The 15,920-nt window shown below is 41.6% G+C and overlaps 3 protein-coding genes across 3 annotated transcripts; 1 reads left to right on the plus strand and 2 right to left on the minus strand.

Moving 5' to 3' along the window:
• Positions 1–2,133: 2,133 nt before the first annotated feature.
• LOC109398015 (vacuolar protein sorting-associated protein 28 homolog) lies at positions 2,134–3,255 on the minus strand. Its single transcript, XM_019670355.3, has 2 exons — positions 3,093–3,255; positions 2,134–2,997 (listed from the first exon to the last, which is right to left on the minus strand). Exon 2 carries the CDS (start codon positions 2,985–2,987, stop codon positions 2,355–2,357), a length of 633 nt encoding a protein of 210 aa, XP_019525900.1. The 5' UTR covers positions 2,988–2,997; positions 3,093–3,255; the 3' UTR covers positions 2,134–2,354.
• Positions 3,256–3,649: 394 nt separating this feature from the next.
• LOC109399521 (nucleolar protein 11-like) lies at positions 3,650–6,152 on the plus strand. The gene is made up of 3 exons (XM_019671971.3): positions 3,650–3,792; positions 3,861–4,428; positions 4,658–6,152. Exons 1-3 carry the CDS (start codon positions 3,661–3,663, stop codon positions 6,091–6,093), a joined length of 2,136 nt encoding a protein of 711 aa, XP_019527516.3. The 5' UTR covers positions 3,650–3,660; the 3' UTR covers positions 6,094–6,152.
• A 7,072-nt stretch (positions 6,153–13,224) lies between these two features.
• Positions 13,225–15,684, minus strand: LOC109398016 (UPF0389 protein CG9231). Its single transcript, XM_019670356.3, has 3 exons — positions 15,450–15,684; positions 13,777–14,100; positions 13,225–13,710 (listed from the first exon to the last, which is right to left on the minus strand). Exons 2-3 carry the CDS (start codon positions 14,061–14,063, stop codon positions 13,500–13,502), a joined length of 498 nt encoding a protein of 165 aa, XP_019525901.3. The 5' UTR covers positions 14,064–14,100; positions 15,450–15,684; the 3' UTR covers positions 13,225–13,499.
• Between the last annotated feature and the right edge of the window lie 236 nt (positions 15,685–15,920).

Raw genomic sequence — 15,920 nt, forward strand, 5'->3', positions numbered from 1 at the left:
TTTCTCCGTGCATTTATGTGTAAACTGATCTTAGCGTGTAGAAAATTTGAATAAATTTGTTCGAGCTGTCTGGCTGCGCACTGACTGAAGCCGGATCTTGTTCTTCTGCCATCAACTGTACCAAAAAGCGCAAAAAGCAAATGAAAAACAAAAAAAACTAAATCGGAGCACCGAAGGCAACGTGCGCGCAAATCTGGCCTCCAGCTGCCGAGCCGTCACTACCAAGAACTTTTTGCAACATTAAATTTCATAAAAAAAAACTTGCTTGAGAATTTTTATTTTGTTGCTAACTAATTTACTTTACCAATTCTTCCAAGAGTTCATGCAGAATATTTTTAAAGACTTCACTCTAGAGTATTTAGAATTTCATAAAAAAAAAAAACTTTGAGGAGGTCAGAAATGAAAAAAAAAACAACACAGCTGTACTGCCCCTATTCGCTTAACAGTCCCATGTTTACTGGATTTCCTATTCACATGGGACTGTTGTGCGAATGGGGGCAGTGTAACTACTAGTAGTTACCCAAAGTTTTTCTCAAACAGCATTAAATTAGGAAAGGAATCATAAAACCCACGTTTTTTGCACCATTTCATTGCAGAAACGGAGAATTTACCTGCTCACCATGCATAAAAAATTCAGCTCATTACTACAAATCTAGTACTTCACCGATCGTGTCCTTGCTTGAAATTATTTTGTAAATCCTCTGGAATTCTCGCTCTTTAGTTGTTTTTCCTGAAAATTTGTTGATGGTTCATTCAGATATTTTGAAAGAACATTCTCTATGAATCTGTTAAGCATTTTGTCAGTCATTTTCCTAAACTTTTGAATCTCAATCGATCCTTCCTCTAGAAGTATAAAAGTAAAGTTTCGTCAAACTATTTGAAACTTGGTTTTTGTCATCAATAGCAGATTTACCGAGAATTACTCCAGCTATTTCTTTATACGCTTTTTCGTGATTTTGGATAAAAAAGTAAGATATTCCCTGAAGAATTTTTTGAACAAAACTTTCAGGAATACTGCGTAATTTTGGAAATGCTTCCAGAATCACCCAAAGATTCCTGCAGACATTTCTCAATGATCACCAGTAATAAAAAAAAATGGTTTCAGTTAAATTTCGAAATAAAGGCATTGCGGAGCTCTGATTTCTCCAAAGATTCGGTCATCAACTCCCATCAGAAAAGGCTACATAAGTTTTGCAAGAAACTTGTTCAAGAAATACACCTACCCATATGAATTTCATCAATTTTTGTTAAGGAAATTCATATTAGTCTAATTCAAGCTACCTAATTGGGTTGTTTAGTGAATAAAATATTGCTATTTTCTATAGCCTAATCGAAAGAGCTCATTTTTCTGAGTATAACGTGATTTTATTGGATTCCAACACCTTTGTTTTGATGGTTAAATCAACAAAACAATTTTAATTTTCGTGGATAGAATGCCAGTTCAATCGTTAAAGTGACAGTTCGACCCGAACAAAAAATTTCCCCCATACAAACTTTAAATGCATTTTAAAAATAGTTCCCGGACTCCAAAAATTATGAAATTTTGGATTTCGACTAATTTTTGAGCGGAGAATCCGATTATGAAATAATCCGGATACCTCTAAAGAACCCAATTGGGTATTTAAATTTTGAAAAATGTATTGATTTTTGATTTTTTTTTTTTATGAAAGAACACGTTTTTCTGAGCCACTATGTTTTTTCAGATTTTTAGAACTTTATTTTGGTACCTAAAATCAATTTCAAAGAGTTTTTTTTTAAATCACCTTTTGACAGCTGGGCAACTGTTTGACAGCTCCGCCCAGAACAAACAACGACGAGGGGTGATTCGACAAATCGCTCCCATACAAACTTCAAATTGATTTTTAAATAGGTGCCCAGGCATTAAAAGTTATGAAAATTAGGATTTCGGCTCAGTTTAGACATGTAGATTTAGAATATCGAATTATCTCAACACCGTTAAAGAAGGCAATTCGTCTTTGCGACGTTCAATAAAAAAAATGACACCCTGCCAAATTAAGGATGATAACACGCCTTTGGAACCGGCCTTTTGAAACCCTCTTGTACCTAGGAATTCAATCAAAGAGCTTATCATCGTCATCATAATTAACAAAAAGAACACTAATCATAAAAAGCTATGCTCTAAACGATATATTATTTATGTTTTAAAATATTGTAATATAGGCTCCTATCTCATACAACTCGTTCTTAGCATCGAACTAGTGTGCAGCAGCACTTTCGGCTTCTACTATAAACATAATTCCGACACAATACACAATCAATAACTAGACTTTTGACCTCGGTCCCAGATCAAATCCCCAGATTGGCGCAAAAATGAAAACTCTCTGTGTTCACGCTTAGGTCGCATGCAGTAGATTATTAAATGCCGCATAGGATGATTCCAGATCGAACAGCAGTTGCCGCACCTGAGTTTCCGACAGCTCATCCGAAGCCTGCATCGAGTTCAAAGTGGCCAACCAGGTAGAGACTTTCTCCTTGCCCTCAAAATTATCCGGAATCAGCGACAGTCGATTCATCGTGTCCAGCAAATCGCGCAACTCCGGCTGCAAATCATCCATGGCTCTGATATCCAACCGCAGCTTGTCCATCAGGGTGATGAACATTGAAACGATATCGGCAATGCACTTGCTCGTGTTACCCTTGTCGTCCCGAATCGTGATGGGCCGATCCTCCCGGATCCGTTCCAACGCGGCCGGACAGTCCAGACGGAATTTCTTGACAAACGATTCGATCGTTGGAAACTCATCGCCCTGGACCAACTTGAAGGCGACCTTGTACTGCACCAGCAGCTTGGAACAGGCCGCCGTGTATTCCTGCGGGGTCACACAGTCCCGGATGTAGGCCTTCTCCAGATTCTGCAGCGTCGACACCAGGGCAAACAGATCGGCCATGTTGTCGTACTTTTCCCGTTCCCGAGCGTGGCGGTACAACTTTACCTCCTCGTACAATTCCGGACGATTCTCCTGCATGGTGAGGTATCTGGATGTTACGGTAAGAAATAGAGGAAATTTCTCGCTAATGTTTTTGGAAAAAAATGCAAACTAATTTTGTTTGGTCACGATGAATGTACTTACTGCAGTCAGCTTATGTTCGATCTTTATTTAGGTAATATGAAATGTCACCCAACTTTGGAATTAGAATATTATTTTACGTGAAAATTTATATTACAACTCCGCAAAATAAAATAAAGTGCACTTTCCACTCATTTGTTTACGATTTTTGCGATTTTGGCGAATGAATCAGCAGGTAAATGAGCCTCTGCACGAATTTGCCCTGTCCTGCTCACTCCCACAGAAAGCTTGAAAACAGCGCGCACAGTAAAAGTCAAATTTGACTTTTACTGTGCGCGCTGTTTTTAAACTTTCTGTGGGAGTGAGCAGTAGGCCAAATTCGTGCAGAGGCTCATGTCAAACGCGCAGGTCGTCGGCGGGCAAGTTCGATTCAATCTAGTACTGCAGTTATTTAAAAGAAAATTCCCGGGAGCGTGTCCCCCACTGTTACGAAAGTGTGTAGAATGCATAAAAGAGCAGGAAACTTTGACATATTTATATACATCGCACGTTGATTCTGAGTTCGGAACACGTTGTTTCGGTTTTCGCGTTCGTTGATTTGAAATTTTCGTATAAAAAGTGATTTTAGACAATGGCCAAGTTGTTATCATACTACAGTTTGTGTCCGATAAACGATGTTCGAGAATTTTTGGGCCTATCTCGCGATGTCGATACCGGCTGTGTGATCAACACTCTCGGAAGGAACATTATCCAAGTGGTGAAGGTTGGTTATCCTCTCAAATTGCCCTTGCTTATCGTCCGTCACATCAAGCTTATTCTTTTTTTTTTTAGTTGAGCAATCAAAAACTCCAACACAGCTGGACTTCGCTAGACCGGCTGACCAGCAAAGTGGTTTACGATTTCCGCTCGGAACGGTACGTGGCCGTGTTCGGGAATCGCCAGGTCCGCTGCTGGAACCGAGATCAGTCCGACATTAACAAAGTGAAGAAGTTGAAGTTCTTCCGAAGCATTCTTGAGTTGTTCACCTTGGACAACGGACAAGTTTTGGTTCTCTATGACGATGGAAGCTGTGAATCACTGGAAAGTGCCGTCGACACCAGGAACGAGGACCGCAAAGATCCGGAAAATATCCTGAAGAAGCCCAATATTGATCCTGCCAAAGAAGCTATCTTGAATGTCACGGCCATTACCGTGGACAGCGGCAACACAATATTGGCTTATTTCGTCAAGGATCAAGAGGAGGAAACTTTGACCTTGAATTATGCACTTTTGGAGAAGGAAAGCCTCAAGCCGCTGAAGGGCTTCCACAAGATTACACTGCAGCGGATTGAGCAAAAGGTGCACCTCGTTGGCCAGAGCATTGTGGACGGAAGCGCAGGTCCTTCTCTGATTACTATTTGTAAGTATGAATGTCTTTCAAGGCTGACCCTACTTCAGTTTGAAAAAAAAAAGAATAATTCGTTAGCTCTAGTGACACAAAAGTAAGCATTATCTCCAAACTTTCAAGGACTTTGTGCAGATTAGCCCAATTGCTAGGAAATTGATCCAAACTAAGGTGTAAACTTTTAAATGGATGGTCAGCCAGCATGCCCTTTTCATCTTATAACTTTAATTTATTTTAATTTCAGGGTCCGACAAACGTATCTTCTCGAAGCCACTGACCTTCGACGACGAAGCTCATCACAAATCGATTGGCAACTTCATATCAATCCTGAGCATGATCAACACCAGTCAACCACTGTCGATGATTGGCATCAGCAAGGATTATGTTGCTATCTATGCCAACAACCTCAACCAGGACGGTGCCACACTGTTGCTGTACAACGTGCAGTTTAAGGTAGTACAAGCGAAGCAGCTGTTCAAGGTTTATTTCAACAACTCTCGGTTCTGGTTGAGCGAAAATCACATTCTGCTGGCATTTGGACAAACGCTGGCCGTGGTTCCATTCAAGATCAGCAAGGAGCAACTGTCGGATATGGTCGGGACGCAGCGAAGCATTGAGTTGCGTTCCTACGTGGATAATGAAAGTATCAACGAGGACTGCGACTTCAACGAAGGTTTTGCCTTTGTTGGGAATCTGGAAAGCGTGGTGGATGAAGAAAGTGATGAAGAAGATTCCAAACCGGAAAAGGTTTACAAAATATTTGAAAGTGTTGAAACTTTTGAGGAATCTTTGCGAAAGGCTTACAAGAGCAACTTACAGGTGGATGTCCTTCGCGATGACTCACTTCCGGACGACACCATTCAAATGCGCTTGATGGCCAATGTGGATAACTCACTAGGGCCGTTGGTTTTCTCGGAAAAGTTCGAAATATTTGTCAGTGAACTTGAGAAGCACGGTTTTTGCGAAATGGAAATAACGGATAAAGTTCTTCCGCTGATGATCGAAGCCAATGCTTCCCTGGATATAGGAAAGTGTCTTAAGCGTTACAGTACTGTGTCCGAGAGGGCACTTGTGGCAGTTCTTCAGTATGCCCTTGCCTGCAATGATCAACCACCAAGTGGAACGAAAATCACTGATTTAGAACAGCTGTTGGACAGATACGAAGAAAGCGCAATTCCTGCTTCCAATCCCTCAGAAGAAATCAAAAACCTAGACATCTTGGAATGCCACGACGTTGAAGACAGCTCCCGCAACGATCTTTTGAATATCGTTCTTTCCTGCAGCTTCAATCGCAGAACAATCCTACCTCTGGTTCGAAAAGAAATCGACCTAAACGCCGTCCTTCGACTGTTGGATCATTTACTGCATTTGCTAACGGACCCAGTGTCCAGCCTTATGGACAGCCCGACCAATTCCGACAATTTCAACAGCGACGACAAGGTCGTCGAATGGGCAACGCTGCTCATCGATTCACACTACCAGCAGATTATCCTTTCCCGGGATGGAAAGGTTCGCGAACGGATGGTGAACTGGATGAATGTGGTGAAACAGCACAGCGATTCGCTGCAGGAGTTGAAGTCGTTAGCTCCCGCGGTGCTGAGGCTGGTCGAGAAAAAGACCGGAGAAGGCGAGAAGCACGTTAACAAGTGGTACAGCGTGGAGACGGTGCAACTGTACTGAGGCGGGTGCTCCCGGGCGAGAAATAGATGTAGGATGGCGGATAAGGCCAGTTTATGCAACAGGTAATTATCGATTATTTCATCCGAATCGTCCTTGCGAGATGGGTTAAACGCAAAAAATGACAAGACTGTCGTTGTTAAGGCTTTTGCTAATACCTAGGGGTAGTAGGGGCAATATGACCATACGGGGCAATATGAGCCACCCTGAATTTGACCTTATTATCAAGTTTTGTTCTGTTCAAAGCCCTTGAAACTAGCTAGCTCAATGAATGGTGAATTCACCTCAGGGTCGTATTTCCTAAACTTACCTACCAGTCCTTTTACCGACCCGGTTCTCACCAGAATTCATTCACCAGTGGGAACGCAATGGAAAAAGGAACACTCAACTACAGGAGGACCTAATTAAACCGGAAATCAGATGCGCAAAGCTTATACACTCTTAAATTCTCAAAAGCCTAAAAAGAAATAATTTTGCTGTACACCACCAGAGGACGAGGCATGATGGCTTCTTTGCAAGCCCGAACAAAGCGGAAGAAAGCAAATAAAGAAAGTGGAACTTATTTATCCAGGGATGCGCAGTTGTAAAGAATCGCTACCACCTGATATACAAGTTTACATATTTAGTTTATTCGCCCCCTTAGGGACTCTACTCTCTACTCTCAACGTCACACTTAATGATAGGGTACTTGCGTGAGGGCTTCGTCTTGCCCTGGATCCGGATCCTGGTGGGTATCGATGGTGGTCTTCGAAGGCTGGGTGGCATGCGGTGGTGATTGGCTGGGTGGTCGTCTCAAGCGGGCCTGTGGCCGCCGGAGGGGATGGCTTGGTATGCTGCGGACGTCTCAAGCGGGCTTAACGCCGCCGGAGGGGATGGCTTGGTATGCTGCGGACGTCTCAAGCGGGCTTAACGCCGCCGGAGGGGATGGCTTGGTATGCTGCGGACGTCTCAAGCGGGCTTAACGCCGCCGGAGGGGATGGCTTGGTATGCTGCGGACGTCTCAAGCGGGCTAAACGCCGCCGGAGGGGATGGCTTGTTTCAGAGGGGCAGCGGAACTCTCCAATGAGATTCCGGGCCGCCGGATCGGATGGTTGATTCTGATGGGCGATATCTTTGTACGGGATATTGTTCGAGGTGCAAAATGGCGGATATCCGAAGGACAATGGCACAATAGTAGTCCCAACTCCGATTGTCGCTGGGACAATAACGTCCGACAGGCTATTGTCGGTTTGACAATGGCGGCTTGCCTATTGTCTGGGTGATCTTGGAACCGGGAACCACTGGCGCCGAGGAGTTCCGTAGCAGGCAGATCCTTCACTTTTCTGTCCAACGATGGCTTGTTGACGGTGTGCGCAGGGTTCTGGATCGCCTTTTGGCAGACAAAAACTCCCGGAGAAGCGCTGGGAACCTGTTCCGAAGAACAAAAGAAAAAGGCCCACTGATGGACCTGCCATGTGGCATTAGTACCCTATCGTGTGACGTTTTTAACTATTTCTCCCCTATTCTCAACTGGTTTATACAATTACCTTTTTCAAAAAACGTTACTTTCACCGAAATACTTGTTTACCGTGTACTTTTAGCACTAGTTAGCTTTCTATATAGGAATATTGGTTTTAATACATTTTTAGGTTATACAATATTTTTCTTCACCCACCATACTACTAGTTTTAAGGAACTTTTTGTACACTTTCTTCACCGTACTATTAGGTTTAAGGACGGCCTAACTGCTGAAAACTTTAACAAAAACACACAATTAGATTAATAAGATCACTACACTTTCTATATGGTTCAACCTTTCTCGAAATTTAATATCACGACGCGCACTTCTAATTCTTCTGGTGGTTGCGACAGAAAAGAATTTCCTTTGCAAGTGGCCGAGTTAATAAGGGATAGTGTATAATCGGAGCTCAAACTTCGTAAAAGTCCGAAGTTTGACACCTAAACTTCTCCTACCTTTCGCATTTAATTTCGTGAGCGGATTAATTAGCGCCACCTATTTGTTATTTTTTTATGGTAGTTTGTGTTTGTTTTCCTTCGCGTGTCACTCGCCGAAAATAAATATCCGTGAGTGGAACGGGCTGGAATTGGGCCTCGTGAGTGCCATCTGTCGTCCACTCAATTCGAGAAAGTGATAGTTGGTACTCACTCGTGGTGAGATCGTTGCCGGGTGTATACGACAAAAGAGAATTCTTTGCTTTGTGGTGAAGCCATCAAATTCGTCATTGAAACCGACGGTTACACCCTAGGATCTTTTATAGTATGCTTCAATCATGTCTCACTGTAAAAACCGTACCTAAAATCGATTCTGAAATGCAAATATTATGGAAATTGCAAATTTTTGCTTCGAACGCCAAAATGTTATAAGATTTAAAACTCCAAAATAAGCTTTTAACAGATAACTCCCTACTGTCCAGGTAAATATTCCATTACAGTTGATACTCCTACTATTACTGAGCAAACCGGTGGTAAAAGTCCACCAAACAAGCGACCCCTAATTCATGGTGTTAAGCGTACCGTGCCTAGGAATGAATGGTTAGGGGGGTCTAATAAAAACTTAACCGTGAACGGAGCCTGTGGAGTACCAGGGCACCCGCCACAGTATGTTGCCCTTACTGTGTTAAACGGAGCAATGACGCAGTGGACCTTATTTGTCTCCGGGATAATCGGCCACTTTTCTTACGTCTCAATTTCGAGGCTTAATAAAAGTGGGTAAATGATTTTTTTTTATGGCAGGAATTAAGTTCGTACAGGTAAACCTTCATCACGCAAAAGGTGCTTCTGCTGTGTTGAGTCGAAGGTTTAAAAAAGAAGGACTGGAAGTGGCGCTTATTCAAGAGCCGTGGTCCAACAAACGAAAGATTCTTGGTGTTCTGACACAAAATAGTAAACTATTTTATGATGAGCAACAAGATTCTCCCAGAACCGCTGTCTTAGTACGCAAAACGTTAAAATGCTATCCTATTACAGAGTTTATCAGAAAGGACCTTGTTGCGGTCATGGTAGAGGTACCAACCACTAGAGGTAAAACTGAGATCGCTGTGGCTTCAGCTTACTTTCCTGGTGATGTTCCTGAGGTACCTCCTCCTGAGATCGCATCATTTGTTCAATTCTGTAAAGAAAACAACAAATCGTTTATCATTGGCTGTGACGCCAATGCGCATCACACGGTTTGGGGTAGTACGGATATTAACAGTCGAGGTGAGTCACTATTAGAGTATCTGTCTTCCAACAATATAGACATTTGCAATAATGGTGATAAACCTACTTTCTCAAATGTAATCAGACAAGAGGTCTTGGATCTAACACTGTGCAATGCTGCAATCTTTGACAGGATCACAAACTGGCACGTGTCAGATGAGATTTCTCTATCTGATCATAAACACATAATCTTCAATTGGAGTGGTGGAGATTACTCTAGAACCGCATTTAGAAATCCCAGGAGGACAAACTGGGATCAATATGTAGAATTGTTGAATACGCATTCATTTACAATGGGAGAACCTATTGATTCAACCCAAAAGTTGGAATCATTTTCTCAAAGGGTAAATGAAAGTATCATCAATTCCTTTAACGGAAGTTGTCTCACCATACAATCGTCTTCTACTAGAGACGTGCCATGGTGGAACTTTAAACTGGATCGCCTTAGAAAATTTTCTCGTAAAATGTTCAATAGAGCGAAACAAACGGGAGATTGGACTCAGTACAGGAAAGCCCTGACTGAGTACAACAACGAAATACGAAAATCTAAAAGAAAGTCTTGGATGCTGACATGTGAAAACATAAACAGCATTCCTGTAGCTGCAAGACTACAGAAAACGCTCGCAAAAGATCATTCAAATGAATTGGGAAACCTGAAGCGCGACGATGGAGCTTTTACCAAAACTCCTCGTGAAACTTTGGATTTGATGATGGAAACCCATTTTCCGGGTTCGGTTCTAAGTGTGGATTCCAATGATACTATATCTCTGGAAGGTGAAGGATGTCCTAGTATAAACTCTTCGGAGTCAACTAGGACAATAAACACCACCTCAGATTTAGCTGATGAAATCTTCACGAAGGCCAGAGTGGAAAATGCAATTAGATCTTTTCAGCCTTTTAAATCTGCAGGAGTTGATGGAATATTTCCAGCACTGATTCAAAATGGAGAAGCGGTGTTGGTACCATCACTAATTGAGATGTTCAAGGCTAGTTTAAGATTGAATTACGTTCCATCAAAATGGAGACTTGTAAAAGTTATCTTTATACCAAAAAAGGGGAAGCGAGACAAGACGCATCCCAAAGCATACAGGCCAATTAGTCTTTCTTCAGTTTTGTTGAAGACTATGGAAAAGGTTTTTAAGGATTTTATCAATTCTTCTTACATAAAAGACCATCCCCTATCTGACTTCCAGTTTGCTCATCAATCTGGTAAGTCAACGGTTACAGCATTTCATTCGCTAGTAACAAAAGTGGAAAAAACGTTTTCAGCAAAAGAAATAGCTCTATGCGCCTTTTTAGACATAGAAGGAGCATTTGATAATGCCTCCTATTCATCTATGAAGCGTGCCATGGAGAACAAAAACTTCGACCAATGTATCATACATTGGATTTATACTGTGCTTGCAAAAAGAGAAATCACCTCTGAGTTGGGAAGTTCTTCTATAACAGTAAGGGCAACGAAAGTCCTTAGTTGTAGACGATCTTCTAAGAAGCTTGAAGGAAAAAGGTTTCGAAGTTGTGGGCTTTGCAGACGATATAGTCATAATAGTGAGAGGAAAGTATGACGAAACTGTTTCGGAAAGAATGCAAAGGGCTCTAAACTATACACATTCATGGTGTATTAAGGAGGGCCTTAGCATCAACCCGTCAAAAGTCGTAATTGTCCCTTTCACTAGGAGAAGGAAGATCAACCTAAAAGCTTTTCGGCTTGGAGGGATACAAATTCATCCTAGTGATCGAGTCAAATACTTAGGTTTGATACTGGATGCTAAACTGAACTGGAATGCTCAAATTGAGTCCGTGATCGGTAAGGCAACAAGTGCGTTCTGGTTATGCTCCAAAACTATTGGCAGGAAGTGGGGCTTGAAACCAAAAATGATAATGTGGATTTATACTGCCATAATCCGCCCAAAAGTGACGTATGCTTCGTTTGTCTGGTGGCCAAAAACGAAGAGGCTACCACACAAACAAAGCTTGCGAAAATTCAACGTCTTGCGTCCATTGCTGTTACAGGAGCGATGCGAAGCACTCCATCAAAAGCTTTAGATGCGATTCTCAATCTGCTACCTTTGCACGAGTACGTGCAATTAGAAGCAGAAAAGGAATTGCTGAGACTTGAACGAGTTGAAATGTTTATGCCAGGTGATCTTGTAGGTCACCTGAGCATTTCACAATACTTCCAAAATAGGCCAGTAATGAAAATGATTAAAGACTGGATGAAACCTGTGGAGAACCATGATATTCCTTACAAGTTGCACGAAACAACTCGTGCAGATTGGGAAGTCGGAGGTCCCACTGTTCGTCAAGGGTCAATCAAATTCTTCACAGATGGCTCAAAAGTTGGAATAAAAACGGGAGCGGGAATCTACGGCCCTGGAATACAAATTTCAGTGGCGATGGGACACTATCCTACGGTGTTTCAAGCAGAGATTCTTGCTATTTTGAAATGCGCAAATATCTGCCTTGAGAGAAAATACAGATACGCAAATATTTGTATTTTCTCAGATAGTCAAGCTGCACTAAAAGCATTGTGCGCTTACAAATGTACTTCAAAGCTTGTCTGGGAATGCATTCTTTCACTGCGCAGGCTGTGCCAAGGGAATTCAGTAAACTTATACTGGGTTCCAGGTCACTGTGGCATTGAAGGAAATGAAATGGCAGACGAGCTTGCTAAAAGTGGTTCCAATTTACAGTTTGCTGGTCCAGAACCATTCTGTGGTATATCAAACTGTACAATTAAAATTGACCTGAAACGCTGGGCTGAGCAGAGGGTGATATCCAATTGGATGGACGTCAAAAATTGCAATCAGTCAAAACGATTTATAACACCAAATGCTTATAAAACCAAAAAGCTCTTAGAGCTCAACAAGAGAGCTCTATGTACATACACTGGCCTAGTAACTGGACACTGCCCGAGCAGGTATCACTTGAAAAATATTGGCCATATTCAGAGTGATATCTGTCGTTCCTGTAATACGGAACGTGAAACCTCGGAACATCTGCTTTGCAGTTGTGGTGCTTTATACACGCGCAGGCAAAGATTTCTAAATAGTGGTTGCTTGCAACCCAGTGAGATCTGGTCTGCAAAACCTGGGAAGGTCTTGGAGTTTATTAATTCCATTGCACCTGACTGGGAGACGACGCGTCGTGGCAGTAGCTGATTACTTGACACATGGTAATTAGCTGGCTAGATGCGAATATCAAAACGGGACATGCCACAAAAGTTCAGCCTATTGGACGCAGTGGCTTAATTTCCCCAACAGGGGAGGAAAAAAAAATGGGAAAACAAATTACGGATGGGGAGGGAGTATAGAAAATTGGCCAAAAATGATACGTAATTTGTAAGTGCTCCCTTATTGTGCCTCCCTTCGCCCTTCGCCCGTTCATCTTCAGAGGGTGAGAGATGGAATCAATGCCATCGTTGTCATTCTTGGATTCATGGCTGTGATGGAAACATGTGCCTATGTTGAATCAAGTGTTGCGTTTAATAGTAAAATGCGATGAAATCTGCTTATGTTTTTTTTTATTATTTTGAAACGAAAACAATCGAATTTGTATAAAATATACTGAATTGTTGTGGAACAATCATATTTATCTATTTCTCATTCCTTACGAAACATTGTCCAAAAAACAAAAAAGGTTTAAATGGTGGCTCATATTGCCCCGTATAGTTGGCAAACACATGAAAATAAATGGTTTTCAAAAGTATTTCCCAACAATTAACAACAAGTTTTTTTCATAATTTATCGACGCAATATGAAGGGAAACACTCCTAAGCATGGTTTAATTACATAAAAATAATTATTTATTAAGTTTTTCTGTGCATTTCAGAACGATTTCCTTAGGTGGCCTATATTGCCCCGATCACCCCTATCATTTTAACATGCGGCCATTGGATTGCGCTTTTGATGAATATAATCAAAATACAACAATAGCTGTTTTAATATCAACGGCACATTTTATATTTCAGAAGCGTCATTCAGTGGTTAGTATTGTTTTTTTTTTACAATATATCTTTGTGGTACACGTGTATATCTATTTTCTGCCTTTTCGTGATTTGCTTCGCTTAACCGCTGAGTGTGATCCGTTCCATGAACATGACTAAAAGATGACAAAACTGTATGATCACGATTGAAGAATCCTTAATACTAGGAAAAATAAACTCCTTATTCGTCGACAAACTGGAAACCAATTCGACTGCAGCACCCGGTTTAGTTCTTCGGCGCGTCTGCGACTTCTTGCCGAGCCTTCTCGTTGTACTCCTTGTGCCACTCGAGATTCATCTTTTGCACGGAATCGCCCCGTTCCTGGGCCTTCTTGCCGCTGATTACCATGATGATGCACCCGATGGCCGTCGCCAGCATCATGTAGTTGGCGATTTTGATGCGCACCTGGTTACGGCATCGTTCCATCACATCTTGACTACAATTTAGAATTGGATTGATATTATACTGCCTCCCACACAGCATCCTTCATTTCGGTACTTACTTGATGTACTGAGGAATTTCCTCGGTGGTTTTGTATTTCTTGGTGAATACAAGAAGTCGTTTTTCGAAGTCATTCGGACGATGCGTTCGGGAGCTGATGTTGGTGTCCTGAGCAGAGCTACCCGCCGTCGGCGTGGGTGCCTTCGGGGGTTCCTTAGGTTGGACCGAACTGGATGATGAGCAGGCGACCGTCTGTGACTGTTGCAAACGTGCAATAAAACCGGTTCCTAGCTGACGACCGCTGGTAGCGTAGATACGTGCCAAACTGCATGCACTGAGGAAACTCATAACTGCTGTGTGTCGTTTGCTTATGCTTGGCAATGATCTTGAAAGAGAAAGAGCAAAGGGGAATATGATCACTATACTGCTAAAATAGTAAATAATTCGCGACAGTCGTTTCGCACGTAGTACTGGTAGCGATCATACAGTGAGAATGTATGAGTAAGCAATGAATGAAGTAAGAAGCGTAATAGAATAATATTCGCGATCGACGACGCGCACCGGGTGGCTTGTGCGTACGTAGACAATGTGCCTGTCATAAACTTGAATCGAGGCGATCAAGGCCCCTAAATCACAACCATAGTTTTTTTTTAATGCAAACCCTTTCTTTCTAGAGGTTTTGTTCAACTATAACTGTTTATGGACGGCAAGGTGGCCACTCAAAGTAGTAAATTAAATTTAAGGGTTTTCTTGGTACTTCAACATTTTTCCTAGTTGAATAGAAACTGATCACTGCAATGATAGAAAATTTTACTATGTATTGCATGATTTTTGCTGCTCCAGGCTGACATTTATATAAAGTCTGGGATTTCAAAGAATTTCTAATTTCATAAAAAAAAATGCTAGAAGAGGATAAATATTACTTCGGTTGAGTTAAGTTGCTCTTGTGCAAAGAGGCTGAAAAGGTAATCAAAATTACGATTTTTCCTCAAATCGCGTATTGTTTTGGAAAATTTAATTGCAACATATCAAAAAAGTTATATGTATCTATAAAAGAGGTCTTTCATTGGAAAATTGAAATTGAAGTGAAGATAGTTCTATCTAACGAGCCTGGATAAAAGTATATACTCGAGACACTTTACTTCTATCCTTGGTCCTCGACTTTCACAAATTCCAAAACTACTGACATATGTGTATATGTATCATGCTTTAGTAAACCATCTCACAGAAGTTGTAATTTTCGTCAGCAATTTTGCCAGTCATCATTGCCAATCATTTTGGGAAACGATGCTCTTAAATCAAACAGGATGGAAGAGAAGAGGTTGCAAGCCAAGCTCGTGCTAGTCAATTATCGCATTATTTAGTAAGCAGATGTCAAACACATTAATTTATTGTTATGTTTGAGCCTATATCTATTTTAAACATCATACCCTGACTGCAATAGGCTAGAGAACATATGGGTGGATGTAAACTAAATACCTACAAACATAGATAAGGCGATTAGGTGAGCAAAGCAGAAATTAATTACGATTCGATGTGTAATTAATACCTACATTCCCTACACTTCCATAGAAAGTAAATCTGAAATTGATAGCAATGATAACAGATCAAGCACTATAGGTAGTCTTGTACTACCCCCGGTTCTCTTTATCACAAGTCAACAGGAAAGATTACACAACAGCGAACACTAGCACAAGCATCACATCGTCGCCTTTCTTTGATTTCCATACTCACCTTTTCGATGCAGAGATTTACTACTGACTATTAAATATTTTCACTTGCACTCAATTTCAACACCACCTATTTTATAGTGATCACTTTCTGCGTGCTGCTGCAAGCGATTATCAAATTGATCTGACCGGTGAGTGGCCGAACGGGAAGATCTTTTGTACGGTGGAAACCCTCTGTGTCTTCGTGCGTGATCCCTTGACTGTGGTGCGCTTAGTGCGACTTGGAATATTCGATCTCGATGATGAAATAAATATTGATTGATGCACCAAGCGAAAAGAAGAAGAAGTTTTGACATCCAAGCGGTGTGCCGTCGATGGGATCCTCGTCGCTGATTGGTCGATGGATGTAAACGGCACACCGCATGGATGTCAAAACTTCTTCTTCTTACCGCTTGGTGCATCAATCAATTAATACGAAGACTGTCAACGGGAGGAGAGTGTTGAACAGTGATAAATAACGGGACATCAGATTTTG

Source organism: Aedes albopictus, chromosome 2 (genome assembly GCF_035046485.1).
Source record: "Aedes albopictus strain Foshan chromosome 2, AalbF5, whole genome shotgun sequence".
Lineage (NCBI taxonomy): Eukaryota > Metazoa > Arthropoda > Insecta > Diptera > Culicidae > Aedes > Aedes albopictus.